This window comes from Opisthorchis viverrini (genome assembly GCF_000715545.1).
Source record: "Opisthorchis viverrini unplaced genomic scaffold opera_v5_490, whole genome shotgun sequence".
Lineage (NCBI taxonomy): Eukaryota > Metazoa > Platyhelminthes > Trematoda > Opisthorchiida > Opisthorchiidae > Opisthorchis > Opisthorchis viverrini.
The window spans coordinates 248,795-266,382 of record NW_008752148.1 but is presented as its reverse complement, the minus strand read 5'-3'; the positions used below and the strand labels follow the sequence as shown (position 1 = coordinate 266,382).

Here is a 17,588-nt window from a genome sequence, read left to right as displayed (position 1 = left end):
ATCAAATGTGTTCAGTTCATCGTGATATCACCAGGCTTTTCTTTGTTGACAGATCATGATAGCTAACTCAGTTTGTGTGAAAGAACTTAGCTTGATCTCAGCCCATCATGGGAGCTCCTGTGGGCAAATTCCAACTGATTGAATTGGTATTTCAATTGGCCACCTGTGATGAAGACTGCGGCAGCGTAAGGAGGGCGATAGAGGCTATCGCTGTCATCTAGTCTGTAGTATGATCTGAATAGATACTTGTTATGTAAAAGTAGCCGAAAAAGAGCACAAAGTTGAGTTCATTGCTTGAAGTGCAATTACGCTCCCACAAGTCAGTGTGCGTTCAGTGAAAGGATAAAACGGATCAACAGTGAAAGCCCTCCAAAAGGTAGTGGTTCTAAGAGTAGAATAGCCTGACCGCCGAGGTCAAAAAGTATTTATATATCAAATATACATTCATTTGCAAACTAATTTGGTTTTTCGAGAGACTCACCTGGAACCCAGCTGAATCTCTCGTTTATGATGTTCTCAGGCAACTGAATGTGCTCTCGAAAGAACCATATTAGTTTGCAGATGAGTGTATAATCGCTAATTTTGTGCAATTTGGTTTCAAGTAGAACATAAGGTTGACGGAAACCCGGGCACTGCACCTACCTGATGAGCCCCAAGAAGGGCGAAACCAGTCGTGGGCTATCGATGGATTTTCAGCAACCTTATGAGTAGTACATTACAAATATATTTTTACATCAATTATTCCATGCCCAAAACTATGGCCTTGGTTGTTCAGATAGCGCACAACTAACAGTTGTCTGTAAATCGGTTATTTAAATGCCAATAATAACGTTGATGCTGATAAATCAATTTCGCAGGCATACATTTCATCAGACAGACTAAGTTTTCGTAAGTTGTCGCGCTGAAGTACTGCTATGCCCCACTTCTCAAGCACGCACCGACAAAGTCAACCCGGCTGTCGATGAACTCCTGGCAACCACAATGCTTCCATAAGTGAACAAACAAACCGCCGTCTTTATGACAGAGTCAGTGACTACATGCGCACATTAATAGATATTAAAATTAGTAGGCACAATCACAATCCGCTGGCAAGGTCTACTTTCTTGAAATACCCCCAAGAATTCAAGGAACGAACGATCCAAAGGGTCTTTGCCATCTATGAGGAGCGACCCTAATCGATTCTCGCACTATCGGGTGGGCGTCATTGTTATCAGTTTTCATTCATATTTTCTAAATGAGTATTCAGAGTTGTGGGCAGTTCGGAATGATTGCAGCAAAAATGAATCGTCAACCTGTAACATCTTGCGGTGCCTAGCTGTCATGCCATCAGAAGGAGGTACGAGGGCTGGGATACTTTCAGGTTGCCCAAGCCTAGACAGGGGAAGTCGAGAGGCAGAGATCGGGTTCAAACTACGGACTTTCCGGTCCAAACACATAAGGGACTAAATCATAAACAGTGTTTTGGGGACAGGACGAGTAGAGAATGAAGATTCTCAATAAAAAACTTGGAAACAAGATGAGGCTCAAACAACCGTAAGGAATTGAAAAACCGTTTTGCCCTAATGAGTACGGTTTCAGCCTGCGCAAAACAGATTACAGAAAAAACGCATTAGTAAAACGCTAGGCTGGAATGATGGCTGGCGGTCATGCTACACACGCAATCCATTGGAGAGGAAAACATCTTTGTTTCCTCAGGATAAAACATTGTAGAGTATTCTAGGTTAGTGAAGGGACTCTGAAGCTACAGAATGGGCCGCGACTTAATATACGTATCACCGTCATAAATGTCACCCGCATATTTAAGAACAGTTAAGAAAAGTGCGACAAAAAATTTTGAACCTTTCGGAAGACAAGGAAAGGGACAGAATGGCCTCCTTGAAATCACCTGATGATGGTGTTGTTGAGCTGGAAATGCAAGTAGATTACCATTGTCTACGGAACACGCCGCCACACATGTTCCAACCTCCAAACAGGAGGGCCAGGGGACTGTGTTCGTCAGACCTCTACCCATGAACTAACCTGGTATGGGAGACCCTGTGAATGTCGCGTGGACACCCTCCAGTATAGCTCAATGGGTCGCCGAGGTGCACAAACCGCAGAACCACGGTAGAATCCAGTCTCTTCGTGACGGGATTGAGCATCTGATGATGCGTGAAAGCCCAGGTGGATACGTAAATGGATATTTCAAAATAGTTCTATGCGATGGTAGATTCGCTTGTCGAATTAATCTACAATCTATTCAACAAAAGCAGGCTCAAGTAGGATTCCGGATTATCTGCAAAACCCAGGATTTCAGGAAACATCAACACAAGAGCTTACAATTTTTCTTTCCTGAAACCGCAACCCCAGGACCCCAAAACACTCTTAGAGCATTCCAATAACTCAAGACCTGGGGGCGAGATGGCTTAAGTGGTAGAGCGCGAATTTACTGACCGGAATTCCGTGGTTCAAACCCGACCTCTTCCTCGAGACTTCCCCTGTCCAGGCTTGGGAAACCTGGCAGTATCCCAGCCCTCGTGCTTCCTTCACGTGGCATGAAAGCTAGGCACCGAAAGCGTGTTACAGCTGACTGATTATCCTTTATTTTTTTTATTTTTTTATTTTTTTTATTTTTAAGACCTGTTACTTATTCGCAGTTTCTCAGGCAGTGCTCAAACAGCTAGTCGGATGGACAGTGTCACTCTTTCACTGCAGAAAATAAGACAAACAGCCTCGGGTGATGATTGGGTAATGTAGAAAACACACGAATATACAACGCTATCTGGAATTATTACAAAAAAAAGATGTTGCTCAATCAGGTACCAGAGTTGTGAAAGAGAGGATCAACAGGAAGAATCTTTTGTACAGGATTCCTGGTTCCAACCAGCTCAGATGGGGTCGAAGCGAAGTTGAGGAAGCCACCTTATTGAGCATAAGCACTCTGGAGCGTTTGGTAACGACGTGACCTTCAAGAGAAGCCAATGCCTCCAGACAGCGGACTATGTACATGAGGTGTGACGGTTAAGTACCAGAGATGGTTTAAAGGAGAGAACAATTGCACAAGTGTTACAGGCCCAAGAAACTGAATGTATTGGGCCTCACGCATCCATTTGGAGGATAGTTTGTAAAGTTTCCAGTGTGATCCCTTCACCGCCGTGTTCGACCTGCACACGGGAGAAGGAAGAATGAAAAATAATAAAATGAATCTCACAAAAACTTGGAAGTTCAAGTGACAGTCGTCAGCTACGGCCCCCGTGGCAAGCTCAGTAACTGAACAACGGTATGCAACTGTGGATCAGGTTACAATGATTATGGGAAGCGTCAAAAGCCAAAACAAGAACTCTCAACCTGATTGTCGTCAAGCTAATCCTTAGCGGTCATGGACTCATGAGGGAAAATCAGATATCAGGAACCCAATGGCCAAGGCGACGAAGCATTTATTCACCTTTCAAAATGAGTTCCGGAAGGCCTTTCGTTGGTTTGGCTAGAGACGGCAGACTATTTACTTCCATGCCTCAGGTGTCTCGTAGTTTAAAATACTTCCCCCCCCCCGTCCCAAGACCGCGACTAGATGTTTCCAGCTCTCAGTTTCAGTCGAGTTTGTTGAAATGGCTGGAGTGGACCCATACAGTGTTACTTTTTCATAACAAAGCTTTCGCAAAATTATTGTGATTGCAAGGAAGTGAGACGGTCGTGTTGTAAGTACGGCTTACCTCGGCAGTGCTTATGCAACGCATCAGTTTATTTCCAGTTATGCGGGATCCCGTACGTCCACCAACAATGTGATCAACCCAACTGCATCAAATAACACACAATGTGAGTTCGGAGCCCCTTGAGCAAATGCAAGCCAAGTCAAGGCACTCCTTCGACGCGAACCTTAGACTGAGATTCACGGTCGTCCCTCAGACCCAGGTAAGAGCAGTGGTATCAAATCACGAAGCGTTCCGTTAATACAGAGCTCTTCAACAACTCCTCTCTCCAACGTTTGTCTTTTTACGAACTACAGTCCTCCGGGTAAAAATAAGTGGGTTAAACTAGCACAACGTGTACACTGTCTGAAGGTAAACCCCTCGGGTAAAAATAAGTGGGTTAAACTAGCACGTGTACACTGTCTGAAGGTAAACCCCAGATCGGTGGCATGACGAGTGCAGCCTACCGGTTAGGTGGTTGTGTTCATCGTTGCTCCGAATGACACAGAATATATCGACAAAACTCCTTCCGTATAGCACAGGCATATTTACCTCAAGGCATCCCTACACCGTATAGTTTATTGAGCGACACCGTGCCTATCCATCCGTCTCTTACTCTCTCACAAAGTGCTCAAAGTCCATTGGAGCACATTGTGGCACATGACGGAGGTTAGGAGCATTAATTTCCGTCAGCATAGACCATCAGTTCCCATGTGAGGTTTGCGACAGGTAAGAGTGCGCTACGGTGAGTAGCAGACGATTAACCAACGAGTTTGGCGACCTCCAAAATAGAACACACTATCGAAATGCGCTCGTTTACAATTTGCATTGGTGTGAACGGGGTACTCAACTGAATGTGATGCACAAATGTATTCCTTTAGCTGGCATAGTGTTCATTGGTACCGCATACACTGAAAGTCACTCTTGTTAAGTCATATTGCTTCGATTTGCGAGCGCACACCCACCTGAAACCAGACAGACCACTGGCCGAAGTGAGGTAAGTAAGCATGGACAGCGGAGTACAACTACTATGTGCTCTGCTCGAACACCTCTACCAAAGCCGTGATTTCGAGGGAGTGAATTACAGTCGCTCCCTATTATCCATACGCTCAGCATCGACCACCTACCTGTGCTTCTTCCGGACTTGATCGTTCAACTTGGGCATTCATATCACCCACCAAGATTACTATATCCGTCCTTCTTGTTGACCGAATCAGTCGTGACAGATCACGATAACACTCTCCTTCTCAGTCTCAGAACTGCTATCTCTTGGGGCGCATGCTGATACGACAAACAAACACCGGTTACCGCATCGACCAGCGTTAATCTTAATTGAGCCAGATAACCGCACAGCGTGAAGACGACCGTTTACTGAGATCCAGTCCAGCAAGGCGCCTTCAGCCTTGGGACTGAGTGGAACTCCCACACCGTAGATACCACGAGCTGTTGTGTTAGGACAACCAGATACCCGAAGACTGAAATATGGAACATCTAAGCTCATCCTAAACGGCTTAGAGTGAACGACTGAAGTGGGGTCTTGTATGCGTGTTTTGGAGGGAGCAAAGTCTCAGCACCTGTTGCCTGTTGCCCGATTCGAAACCGAGTACGGACATGAAGGGCTGCAACGTGGATCAGATCGCTTGACCTTATGAAGTGATCATTTTGGTTTGTTTTTCTGCGCGATGGCTTAAACACCGAACAATGATTAGGGGAGTGGCAGATGGACTGGTGGCACTGAATCATTTCATGGGTGATGAGGGGGTAATCAGACCGGTGAGCGAAGAGCTTCTAGAGCGAATGATACCTCCTGGTTGCCCAGGCCGAAGAAGAGGGTTGTTTGAGGCGCCCACTTTGAGTCTTTCACTTAAAAGTTCGATCCACAAAGAAACGAGAGGATGTAGAGTTTTGTTCGCGGGTCCTCATTCTCACTTCTGATTCAAAATTTGCATCAGGCGGCAGCGGTTGTTAGCGTTTTCTTGAAGGATCATCTCCGGAGCCAATGACTCAATAGTCTGAACCACTTGGTTCCAGGGCGCTGACCTGACCCGAGGAGTATGGCATTACTGTCTAACTCTCAATGCGGCTGCGCACATCCGCACAACAGTATAATACTCTTTGGCGTTAAAAGAATTTCGAACGTACTGAACAATGCGCCGACGGTTACGGTAGACCGTCCGGTGATCGGAGTGTGCGGTTTTTTAGGGCCGACCTTTTCTAACCCGTCCTTCCTCCGGGGAAGAAAGCATCGCTGCTTCCGCAAATATGGGGTCCTTCCTCGGGGGAAGACAGCATCGCTGATTCCGCAAATATGGACATACTGGTCGCCTGAGGCAAAAGCCTTACTTCCTTTACACCCCTATTGCGGGAGACAGCACGACTGTACCTCAGGACCGCATCGTAATACGATTGTTCGCAATACATGGACCCGCTGTTCTTCGTCGGGCTGCTCCCCGTTGACCACCCTAGCATGGTTGAACCTTCAAGAAGTAAGTTCCAGCCAATATAGCCCACAAAACCATTGCAGCGCAAGGGCCCGATCACCACAAGGTGACAGCTTTAGGTCGACACCTACACAAATATTCACCTGGTTCAGTGGACAATCCTGAAGATAAAAGTGATTTGAAGGTACTGTGAAATACCCAAGCTGAACGGACAACACTTCTGACTGGCTAAAAGCGGTGCCGCATATTGTACTTGGACGTACTACTATTGGGCTTGAACCTTCACGTGTACTTGCGGAGCACGGTCCGTGAGCATCGGGTTAAACCGTGCAGAATAGAACCTTTTAAAATCACAAACCAAGTGAACAAAATGTTGTTCAAGTTGGATGAACCCTTTCTCTAACACAAATAAATGTGAAAAGGTTCGTTGACCTCAGCAGTGATTTTGTGAACTTTCAAGCACCACCATTTACTCAAACGTCACTTTGTGATTACTTTTGAGGTGGTGGTCGTGGACTGATGGCCGGTCCAAATTCGATCCTTCAATACTAAGGTGTTTCCGTGGGCGGAGAAGAGTAATCTTCACAGAGAGGTGGCCAGTGTCTCGAAGCACCCTGGAGTGAGGGTTTGTGTTACTAGGCTAGCTTCCATACTTCAACGTATAATTGTGAAGTAGCCAGGTGCATGTGTGTGTAAGAGTAATTCCCCCGAGTGTTTCTAAATATGACCATTATTGAACAATTTCTGTTCGGCGGAACTGTTATACACCTATGCGAAATGATCGTTATGAACTTAACTCAGGCTAACAATCAGTCGCCAAAGCGAATGCACTCGACTTTTACTAAACCGTGAAAAAAATATTCGTCGAGAGGTTAGAAAAACAGCAAATAAACGAAACTCGAAAGACCACAACACCAGTATGCATACTCACGTTAAATCGGTCACCGTTGGGCTTGGTCACAAGACAAACTCCCGGGGAGACTTCAGTCACAGAAACCCCCGGAAACAATGTATTGAGGTCTATTACTTCACCGGTCTCCGCCAGGCGCTGTAGAAGTTGTTCTTGCTCCGAAGCTGCGGTATCAAACTCCCCAGGATCACGTTGTTCTTGAAGCGTTTGTTTCGCTTTCGATCGTCCCTTTGGTTTCGGGGGACTGGGAACCTTCGCAGCAGGCCGAGTGTCCTGCGCCACAGATCGTTGGGGAATGGCAGTGGCGCTTGGTTGTTCGTCCTCATAGGCACCGTAGTCTGGCAGTGTTGCGACTGCTTGCACTTCCGGTTCTTGTTGTGTACTGACAGCGCTACCATCCGCTAAACTGACCAGATGTCCCGTGGGCCGATGGAACAAACGCCCAGTAGCGGCCTCCATCACAAGGTCACATAGTTCTCCCGCCTCTGTAAGAACGGCGAGGAAGGCTCCACTGGTCAGCCATTCTTCTGGCACTGGGCCACCTAATCCACCTTCGGGTACCAAGACCTATGAGATAGGGATAAAAGAAATGCTGGTGCAGCGAGCATGGACTGGATGGATAAGGGCCATATAGTATGAAAAAAACTCACTAGTTCGTCGCCCAATGCTACCACGCCTTGAGGTTCTTCGTCATTTGTCGTATTCACGTTGGTCTGGTAGGCCTCCTCACTTTCTATGGCGGGCTGGATGTCTTCACGAAGAGTTGCATCCACTTCAGTATCATCTGCGGCCTCCACAGAAACCGTTGGGCGATCTTCGGGCTGTTCTGATTTTTCTTCTTCGGCCTCTACTGCAGACATAGCGGCGGCTCGCTGAGCGGCTAATATGGAGCGGAAGCGCCTTGAAAGGTAGTCTTCACACAGTGGATCTTTGACAACATACTTCCCACAAGGAAGACCGAGGATGTTGGACTGTTCCTCCGTATCAATCTGAAGCCGAGGTATAAACATGCGGTGTTCACGGAAAATACGATAGCCTAGATACAATATAATATACATATAATAATACTTGTTGATTCCTCATGTGAATCAACAGTAACCTGCGGTTATTTTCCTTTTGTGTTCTGACTACTCATGAGTAGCGTGGTTTACGCCCGTTCATTATAACGCAGTTTTGTTTCCTTGCTGCCTGCTTCTCCGGTTTTCGCTCCTACTTGAGGTCTGTTTATTCTCTATTAACTGAGATCACTATTTTGTTACCCGTCCGTCTTTACCTGCAAGTTCGTATCAGCTCTAACTATTCTGCCTGCTTCTCCGGTTTTCGCTCCTACTAGAGGTATGCTTATTCTCTATTAACTGATGTCACTATTTTGTTGCCCATCCGTCTTTACCTGCAAGCTCGTATCAGCTCTACCTATCTTCCAGCGCCCGCTCTGGCGGAAAAACGGACCGAGCGGGGATCCTCGGGCTGTAAGCTAGTGTGCTATCCACCAAACCAATTCGATATTGTTTGATCGGTGTCCATTCTCGGTTATGTCTTCAGCGATGAGTTCAGCGCTCTATGTGTGGTGAACAGTCTCTACACTGGCAGTGCGGATAGCTGGAATGTGATAGTGGCGGAGTCAAAGTGTAAACCTACCACATTGATGTAAGTCCACGAGAACATGTCTCGGGGAAGCCAACCCGTGTGAGACAACTCTTTTTAACGAGGACGTCCCATTTCTGACACCACATCCGTGGTAAATAAGTTTATCCACGGTTTCCCTATATGTTGTTTTACCGCAACTTCCCATTACGACCGTTTTTCTCACGCAACCCTTTTGAGAGAAAAGGTATAACGTACTGAAAAAACCGGTGAGCCTGTATACCTATTGTCCAAACGAGTTTACTCGCCTCTGATTCCGGAAATTAGTGAACTTTATTCTGAACAGTCCAAGCGGTGATGTATATCCCGGCCTGTCTTGACTACGCAAAAAATAAAAAGGAGTAAGATGGCTGGAGGTTGGGCTTGGTTTCTGGAAGGTGTTTTTGGCGTCAACACGTTGTAGGGCTATTCGAGAACGAAAACGTCCGTTGTGTTAGGGGACCCGTCCAAGAGGAAACACTTCCAGTGAAGGGACTATTTCAGCGGTATTAAATCATCTCCACTGAAGAAATAAGTCTCCCAAGAACCGAATAGGAACAGAAGCCATATGTTCCAAGGCTGCTGATGCGATATCCAAAAGGGTACCACACAGTCCGAATGTCCTGTACTGTTGTTTACTGTCATGCTCAAAACGAGGAACTCGAAATCCCATATGGGTGTAGGATACCATCTCTGGCAGAAGAACTCAGTGGAAGAGAGTCTAGAAAGCCTAGTAGACTCCGGTCCGTACGATTTCAAATGAATCCTAGGTGATTAAACTTGGAACCAGTGCAGTGCAGCTCGCACAATCCAGTGGGGCTACTCACGAGTAGTTTGAACTGAAAAACAAAATTGTTTGTTGCACGAAACACTGAAAAAGATCGCAATTGGGAAAAATCATTTCATAAGGATTCCCACAAACTTGTGTATCGTAAAATATTTTGTGCTTGGGCCATTTTCAATCAGATGTCCTGTCACTGTAGCTACAAGAGAAGAAGATGAGTAACCTAACCCAGTTCGAGGTGCTGAATTCCGCAATACTCTCAACGGGTCGAGAGTTGGTACTCCCCAAACGATAGTGAGAGCTACTCTTGCATGAGGAAGATGAAAGTTTGTCTAACGCCCATGTTCATCAGATGGAGGACAACATGTGAGCTCCTTTGTGTCGAGTTCCGTTTTCGTCGCTGTTATGTAACCGACATCACAAACCATGAGAATTTACCCTCAAACCCATGAGGCTACCTCTGTATTACCTTGACAATTATTGCTTGTCCATCATCAACATCTTCGTCCTCGTCCTCTTCTTCCTCGTTTCGCTCCAGCACGCGTCTTGATTCATCCAAACTATTTTCGTTCGGACTATCGGGACGACCATTTTGAGTAGGCCCATCAGGCACGGCCCCTTCCGCTTCCGACTGGGCTGAAGGTTTCGTAGGCACGGTGGTAGGTTCAACTTCCGAAGGATTTTCTGCCACCCCATCAACAAGTTCCGGAATGATGGCAACCTCGTCAGCGGTACTTTCTTCTGGAAAAGATCAGAGAATCGTACGTTGATGGGAGAATCGAAGAGTCCTTAAGACAACACACTACAGTATATAATTAAACTGTCAAGCATACAAAACATAGCCAAACAGGATTGTATAAGTGAATAGGTGTGTTTCGCCCAAGTGTAGCAGCAAGGCATCAGTGTTGAACATCGATGATCTGTAGATGAGGATGATGACCCAGGAGCCGGTAGCAATCGGTCTAATGGTTCCATAAGGCAATCGCCCACTATTAATCACCGCACAAGCTGAGCTCAATAATGCTCAGAGTTCAAGATGCGAGCCACTGAGTAAGAGGTACACAGCTCGAGCACAAGCCTTGGTTTGCCATTAGTCTTGTCTAGGCTTGGGCAACCTGTCACTAAGTCATTCTTTGTGCTTCCATCGAGTTACATGTGCCGAAAGGATACCGCAGTTTGTGATTGTTCTCTCGGATCGTGCCACATTCGTTGCATAGGTGATTGCCCAGTGTCGTGCTGTTGGACTGATTAGGTTTCTGTGTGGTATACGCCAACAGTGTTTTGAAGAGTGACTCTTCTCCGGCCTCAAACAGTTCCAGCATCATTATCATGTTCCATTTGAAAGCCAAATTGCCCTCATCTGCTATCAGCTTGTGTGCGAACTCATTTGTAAGCTGTTGGTGAGTATCACATTGAGTTCTCACGACAAGGCATTTATGGGATAGAATACGAGAACACAACCCCATGTCTTGGGTGGTGGGTGAAAAAAGCCGCACTCAAGTGCAATCACGTCACATCTGACCGAAATAAGTCATATTATCGACGAAAAGCACACTTCGATGCGATATACTAGGCACCTCTGAATCGATCACGCCTGCCACAGTTGACCTTGCAGCCCGTTCTTACTTGGCTGACACATTCGACCGGGTGGGCCAACAATGTCAGTATGTCCTATGCGAGATGGCGAGATGGCTCCGTAGTTAGGGCGCGGATTTACTGACCGAAAGGTCTGTGGTTCGAATCAGACCTCTACATCTCGACTTCCGCTGTCTTAGACTTGGGCAACCTGGCAGCATCCCAGCCCACGTTCTGCCTTCGGGTGGCACGGCAGTTGGAAACCGGAAGGGAGCTACAGCTGAATGATTTTTTATCCTATGCTGGTTGCACACGGCTTGTCAATACATAACGCACCTCGTTATGCTTCTCTCCCCCAGCTCTTGGAAATGTTATCGCGAAAGGTCGACTCACTGATTAATGTCCGGTGTATTTGCTACACTATTACGCTATTTGCGAACAAAAGACGAGCTGAGCATATTGAGGCTGGAACTGGGTGAAAAACCTCGCCGCTTATAATTGAAAAGCCTCAGTACGCAAAAAGTACAGGAAGTTGGTGTGACTGCTTAAAGAAGACAATCGCGGAGACCCTGTGCTTCCGGTGTCATATGCGGATTCTCCCGCTAAACTTCCGGATTCGCAACAAGTTACTCAAACAGGCTTCCCATATTCGGTGACGTTTAACTCCTGTTGAAAAAACAGCGACGGTGGTGCAGCGACCTTCCTATACCACAAAGATGTTCGCCAGCGGATATCCAGAACCAAAACTTGCTCATAGCGTGGTCGCTTAGTTTTCGATTACCTATTTCTGGCTGCCCCTTGTCCGAAGATGAGGTGACTTTTGGAAATCTAGGGTCACAAAAAGTATCAATCAGAACATGAACATTTTCCGACATATGCTGGCACAGCGCACCATTATCTAAGGCAACGGTTTCTGATCATTCGTATAAAAATTCAGAGAAGTAGAGCATTATGGTTCCGCGCCGCTTTCACTGTCCATGATGTCAGCTTCAACTTCGATAGAGTGACCGTATTCGACCGGCCTCACCGCAGCGCCCTGTAGGAGGTACTCACAGAAGATACCTTCTTATCTCACTTTTCACTTTTAATTTTAGAAAACATGAGCCCAACAACTCAGTCGGCTGATGGAAACTTCGTAAAGTCAAAAAACAGGTGACTAATGAGACACAATTCTATGGAGAAATATATTTATCTACGTACAGTACCTGTGTAACGGCGGATACTACTGATAAGGTATGCGAGTAGCATATGGTTTGCTCGTAAGTCCACTTCGCCTCAAACGGAAGGTGGGGTTTATTACGGAATTTGCGGAACTGCTTTTGAGCATTCATTTACAATTACGTGATAGTCAATGAATACCCAGAAAAACTCAAGAAGATGCGTTCAAGAAGAAGATGGATATTCAGATTTTTTTAAAAACAAGGTGCAGGTGAGAGGTTTACTTTTCAGTCCAATAGTTTGCTGCTGTTTAGTTGGTGTTTTCGAATAAACAACTACTCGGCGAAGGGTTTCCCTCCTTTCACCCGCACACTCTTGAGACCTCGGCTTCTTCAAATTCGCTGGGCAGAACACGATTGAACACCAATGAACCATACATACTTGGAACTTACTGAACCGTGATGTAGTCACGAGTTTCCTGGATGTAATCGTGGTTATTCTATGGTTACCTTTAACCATACAACATCCGGATTAGCCTTACCATTAGTGAGTCGTAAAACTTGCTCAAACCATTATTAAGTACCCACACGCAAAAAGATCAGTCCGTGGTAACTTCGCCACCAACTAACAGCTAACAGACAGGTGATGGTCACTTGACTACGAGTGAGGGCAAAATAAAATAAATAAATCAAAATAAATCATCCAGCTGTGGCACCCTTTCGGTGCCTAGCTGCCATGCCGCACGAAGGGAGCACGAGGGCTGGGATACTGCCAGGTCGCCCAAGCCTAGACAGGGGAAGTCGAGAGGCAGAGGTCGGGTTCAAACCACGAACTTTCCGGTCAGTAAATTCGCGCTCTAGCCATTTTGTCCACCTCGCCCGTGGGGGTAAAATATGGTAAATCAATTATTAATTATGCAAAAGTGTAGATAACTGAGACAAAAAATAATTGGTCGTAATGACCTGGCTGGCATAGGCTAGTACAAGTGACTTTATCATGGCACTGTAACTCCATATTCAATATCCGAAACACTTTGTGATTAGAAAACAAAAACTCTATCATACAATTACAAAAATAATGAGAACATTGGAATACATCTAAAATTTAATTGTCCTGATGCACAAAGATGGGTTAGACAAGAGAACCAGCGGATCCCCAGTGTGTCCCAGAGGCATTTTTCACACAGGAGCACTGACACCATAACCGCATGCCAAAACTCACGAGGTAAAACTTCGTCCAGCGTGCCACCTTCGTGGTTTTCGGTCGTTTCAGACGGTAGTGGGCAGACGACAGCCGTCTGCTCGACAGTTTCCTGCTGGTGTCGTTCCAATGCCAGACCTCCGTTTCGTTGTTGTCGTTGCTCTTCTGGTTCTAACGTCTGCTCTTGTTCTTGATCGTTTGACGCTTGTTCGCATTCTCGTGGACGGCTTTCGGCCACGTTTGGTGTCCAGAGATCCAAATGGGCAACAAGGAATGCGCGCGCTCGCTCAACTAGACTCAAATAGTCCAGTACCACACGGGGAAGCTGAGGGGACAATGGGTTTCCATCTACACTTCGCAATAGCAGATGGTCCCAAGGATCGAGCAACTTGGAAAGCCGAGGAGCAGCAAATTCGATGAGCTCGTCATCAGTCGCTTGAGACACTGCCTGAAAGGGGCACAGTATGCGAACTGAAATATCGGTAAATCACACAAGGCAGGAGGGAGATTCCGCTCAGACAGGTTAGAACGAAGCTTGACACCTCCAGCTGCAGACACTCGATACCGGAAGGACAGGAAACGAGAAAACAACAGGGCAATGCATCCAGCGGATATACAGAAATTTTTCGGTCTCGGATTGGCTTTCGGTTATTCTGTGTGCCGTACAACCCTAACCTAAATTCAGGCTCATTATTATCTCTCCAGGCCTTGCGCTTTTTCAGGGCCAGCTATCCCCTCCTATCAATCTTAAGGGGATTTTAGGCTGCTTCGATTTCGAGAAGCCTACATGCGGTCAAAACCCGACGTTCAAAAAACACACCGTCCAGGATGAAAGTAAAATGCCTATTTATGGTGTACATTAGGATACCATACTTCGCTCCTCAGCATTTGGAGTCGCTTTCGAGGGACCTTTGTCTCCTACGTCGATACACACCACTCACAATAACCGAACATCGCATTGATCGGGTGCATCGTGCACTGGCTACGGGGGCGGACCAAGGTTGGACAGAACACCAAACACGGTTAGGCGTTCCTGGCTAAGTCGTAAGAATTTTAGCATGACCTTGCAGAGATGTAAATCTGTGACCGATTGCTGGAAATTCCAAACATATGGATTGGTAGTTCTAGGGTCCTCCGTGAGGATCGTTTGATAATCAGGTGAAACGTTCAGATGAGCAACCAATCGTCAGATGGTCGTCTGAATTAGGCAACAGCCAATTACTTGATTGCTTTGTAAAAGCAGTTGCAGTAATCTACTTTTGCGTCATTACGGGCTGTCTCGAGCTACCGTGCCTTTTGATGGAACATCAAGCCAATGGACATCACCCTCAGAAATCCTGAGAATTACTGCAGACGGTGGTTAGTGAAATATCTCTTCATTATCCCGCAAGCAAATTTTTAGGCGAATTGTTATCGTTATCTGTGATTTCCTCGGTCCTGGCCTTGTGGTTCTTATTACAGAGTAGTGTGTTTGGCCAAGTCTGCGGTGAGAAGCATTTTGGAGATGGATACAAATATGAGTTGCATGATAGGAGGGAAAACACCCAAGTGAAAACGTCGCCCAATCCTTCTCATCAGATACTAGGTAACCACCTCATCCGAAGAGTCAGCATGCACTATTGCGTAGAATACCGATTCACAGAGGCCCATCAGGTTACCCATTTGCCGACAGATTGTCAGTAAATAATCTGAACCGATATTTTGCAAGTCTTGAAAACACACCTTATACTCGATCACCGAAATCTGGAACCTCGCAGTATTACGTGATTAGAGGATCTCGTTAAGAAGTAGTGTCACAAGAATAATGTTGGATCCTAACTTTATGCTCAAATAAATCAAGTGACACTACCATTCTCATCATCATCATCATGATCATCATCATCATCATCATCGACAGCATGACATCAGTGTTCAACACCGATGCTTCACTGCCGTAACACTGCTATTCTAGTATTAAGGGTTACTAGGTTGAGCAAACTGCCCCAATTCAGGTCCGCTCAGTTTATCAGTTGTAAACCATATAACAAGGTATGTTGGTTCCATCTGTTACAGCTTGGATCCCCGGAAAATGGGAGATGCAGCCAAGCGTTGGTGACGGCAAGTTCAGTTACTTAGGGAACTGAGCAGCCACTAATTGAAGGCGATAGCCTTGATGCATGAGCGCCACTGACTGCGCGATTGAGCTAAGTCTACTGGTGTCATTAATCAATGATGAGTTGAGTTCCGAGGTCCCCATCCAGGGGGAGGCGGCAGTTGTCAACCCGACGGAGTTTACTGATTAGTGTTTCCATGCTTAGTTGCCAGATCATACATTGTCCACATGTCAGTCGCCTTCAATCAGCACAGAGCTGAGCGATAAGTGCTCTGCAAGGCAAACGGTCTTCCAGCATGCGAAGCACACGTCCTAACCAGCGTAACCTATGAAGTGCGAGTGGTTCATCTATCGCCACAGAGTTACAACCACCTGATGCCCCTCAGATTAGTTAACCCGACTAATCAAACACTGGCAACTTTCCTCTGTGTGTAAAGGTCAGGTTTCTGATCCGCAAAGCAGTATGGATCGCACCGCTGCAGTGTAAACTCAGCCTTTGACAGACAAACTGACATCAGGCAGGGGTCATAGATATCGGAGTCCGGTAGAAATTTGTCCCGCCTTCCCGATTAGGGAAGTAATCTCGTCTCCAGCCAGTCCACCAGAACTTATACAACTGCCCAGGTAAGCACTTTCATCTACGACGTCGGCTGACTGGTCGGAAAGCATGAAGTTTGAGTCTGATCGTGTAACAGCACTTCAAACTTTACAAGCGTTAAGCGCGCACCAAATCGTACGGTAGAAGTATATAGGTTATTTAAGATTGTTTGCATCATTGAAGGATAACACTAACGTGCTCACACTCAGTATCTGTGGGCAAACGCCCGGAAAGCATTTCGGTCCCCGAGATATCAGAAGCACGCAAACGGCCACGTTCCGTTTCTATCACAGGGAACGTGTACACACGCGCCTCAGGGGACGAGCACATAAGGACCTCAAGAGAAAATTATTAAAGGTGTTCCAGCAGCGGAGTGTAAACTATACAAAAAAATATAAGGAATCGCTTGACATTACCAGGTGTAGAATATAATCGTCCCCTGAAAGATACATTCATTCTGTTTTGAGGAGCTTGAGAGCAAAACAAAGGTGCTTAGGTCTGCCTACTCACCTCTCTTAGCTTCGTTCGGCGTCTCATTGCTGCCACATACGGATTGACTGTACGGGGCTTGCCTTGATTCGAGCCATGAGCGACCGTCCGATGTCGAGTGAGACCCGCCCGCGAATTGAATATTTTGGTGCAAGCAGAACATGGATACGGGCCACCTGAGATTCGGAAAAGTGACAAAAACACAAAGTGAACAACAATGTCATCTAAACGAGTTGACAACTAGAAACTAGACCTGTTCCAGTGGCGAGAACGAGCTAACAAGCTACGGTATGTACTTGCTCGTACAAGTACACAGTGCCCGAGTTAAATGACTTACAGCTTGGGTCTCTGAGCTGTGGGATTGCTCACTGCGGGCACTACCATTAACGAATACAGTAATAATGGCAAAAATAATCATCGTCCAGCTGTTACACCTTTTGCCGAAGGAAGGAAGCACGAGGTCTAAGATACTGCCGGATTGCCGAAGACCAGATAGTGGCAGTCGCGACGGTGAAGTTGATTTCCAACCATGGATCCCTTGAGTAGGAGGTCCAAGGCCTTAACCACTGAGGGATCTCGAGTAATATCATTGAAGGACTCTAGAACGGAGGTAAAATATCACTTGGTCACTGATGTCCATTTAAATATCCCCATCATCATTAGTAGTTATAGCAACACCAGTGGGAACAAACGCATGAAACAACTCCCTGGTCCATGGGAATAATTCAAAATAATTAACAGGAGCATACCTTTATCCTCATCTGAAGACCCGGCGCCGGAATTGATATAATCAGAGTAGCCACCATCTGAGTGGTAATCCTCTCCATCAGACTCTGGTTTGCTGGTTAAGTCCTCCAGGCGCAGATGCTTATAGTCCTTGACCTGCCAAGGAAGAACAAGCGAAATTACGTGAGCGACTCCTCATTACAGAACTAAGTGGACACCTCGTTGATGTCCGAAATAAATAAGTCTTGGCAGGGTCTTTACCTTTTCAACACTTTTATCAACTTCGCCGTCACCACCTTCATATATATATATATATATATATAT

At 46.2% G+C, this 17,588-nt stretch overlaps 1 protein-coding gene across 1 annotated transcript in view; it reads right to left on the bottom strand.

Annotated features, from left to right (window-relative positions):
• Positions 1 to 2,711: 2,711 nt before the first annotated feature.
• T265_15417 (hypothetical protein) overlaps positions 2,712 to 17,588 on the bottom strand; it is a gene marked incomplete at both ends in the record, with an annotated part of 16,554 nt that continues 1,677 nt past the window's right edge. Inside the window, 7 exons of the mRNA XM_009178010.1 lie at positions 2,712 to 3,143; positions 7,041 to 7,586; positions 7,670 to 8,008; positions 9,896 to 10,167; positions 13,381 to 13,807; positions 16,560 to 16,714; positions 17,288 to 17,420. Coding sequence (XP_009176274.1) covers positions 3,078 to 3,143; positions 7,041 to 7,586; positions 7,670 to 8,008; positions 9,896 to 10,167; positions 13,381 to 13,807; positions 16,560 to 16,714; positions 17,288 to 17,420 — 1,938 coding nt within the window. The remainder of the gene's footprint in view (positions 3,144 to 7,040; positions 7,587 to 7,669; positions 8,009 to 9,895; positions 10,168 to 13,380; positions 13,808 to 16,559; positions 16,715 to 17,287; positions 17,421 to 17,588) is intronic.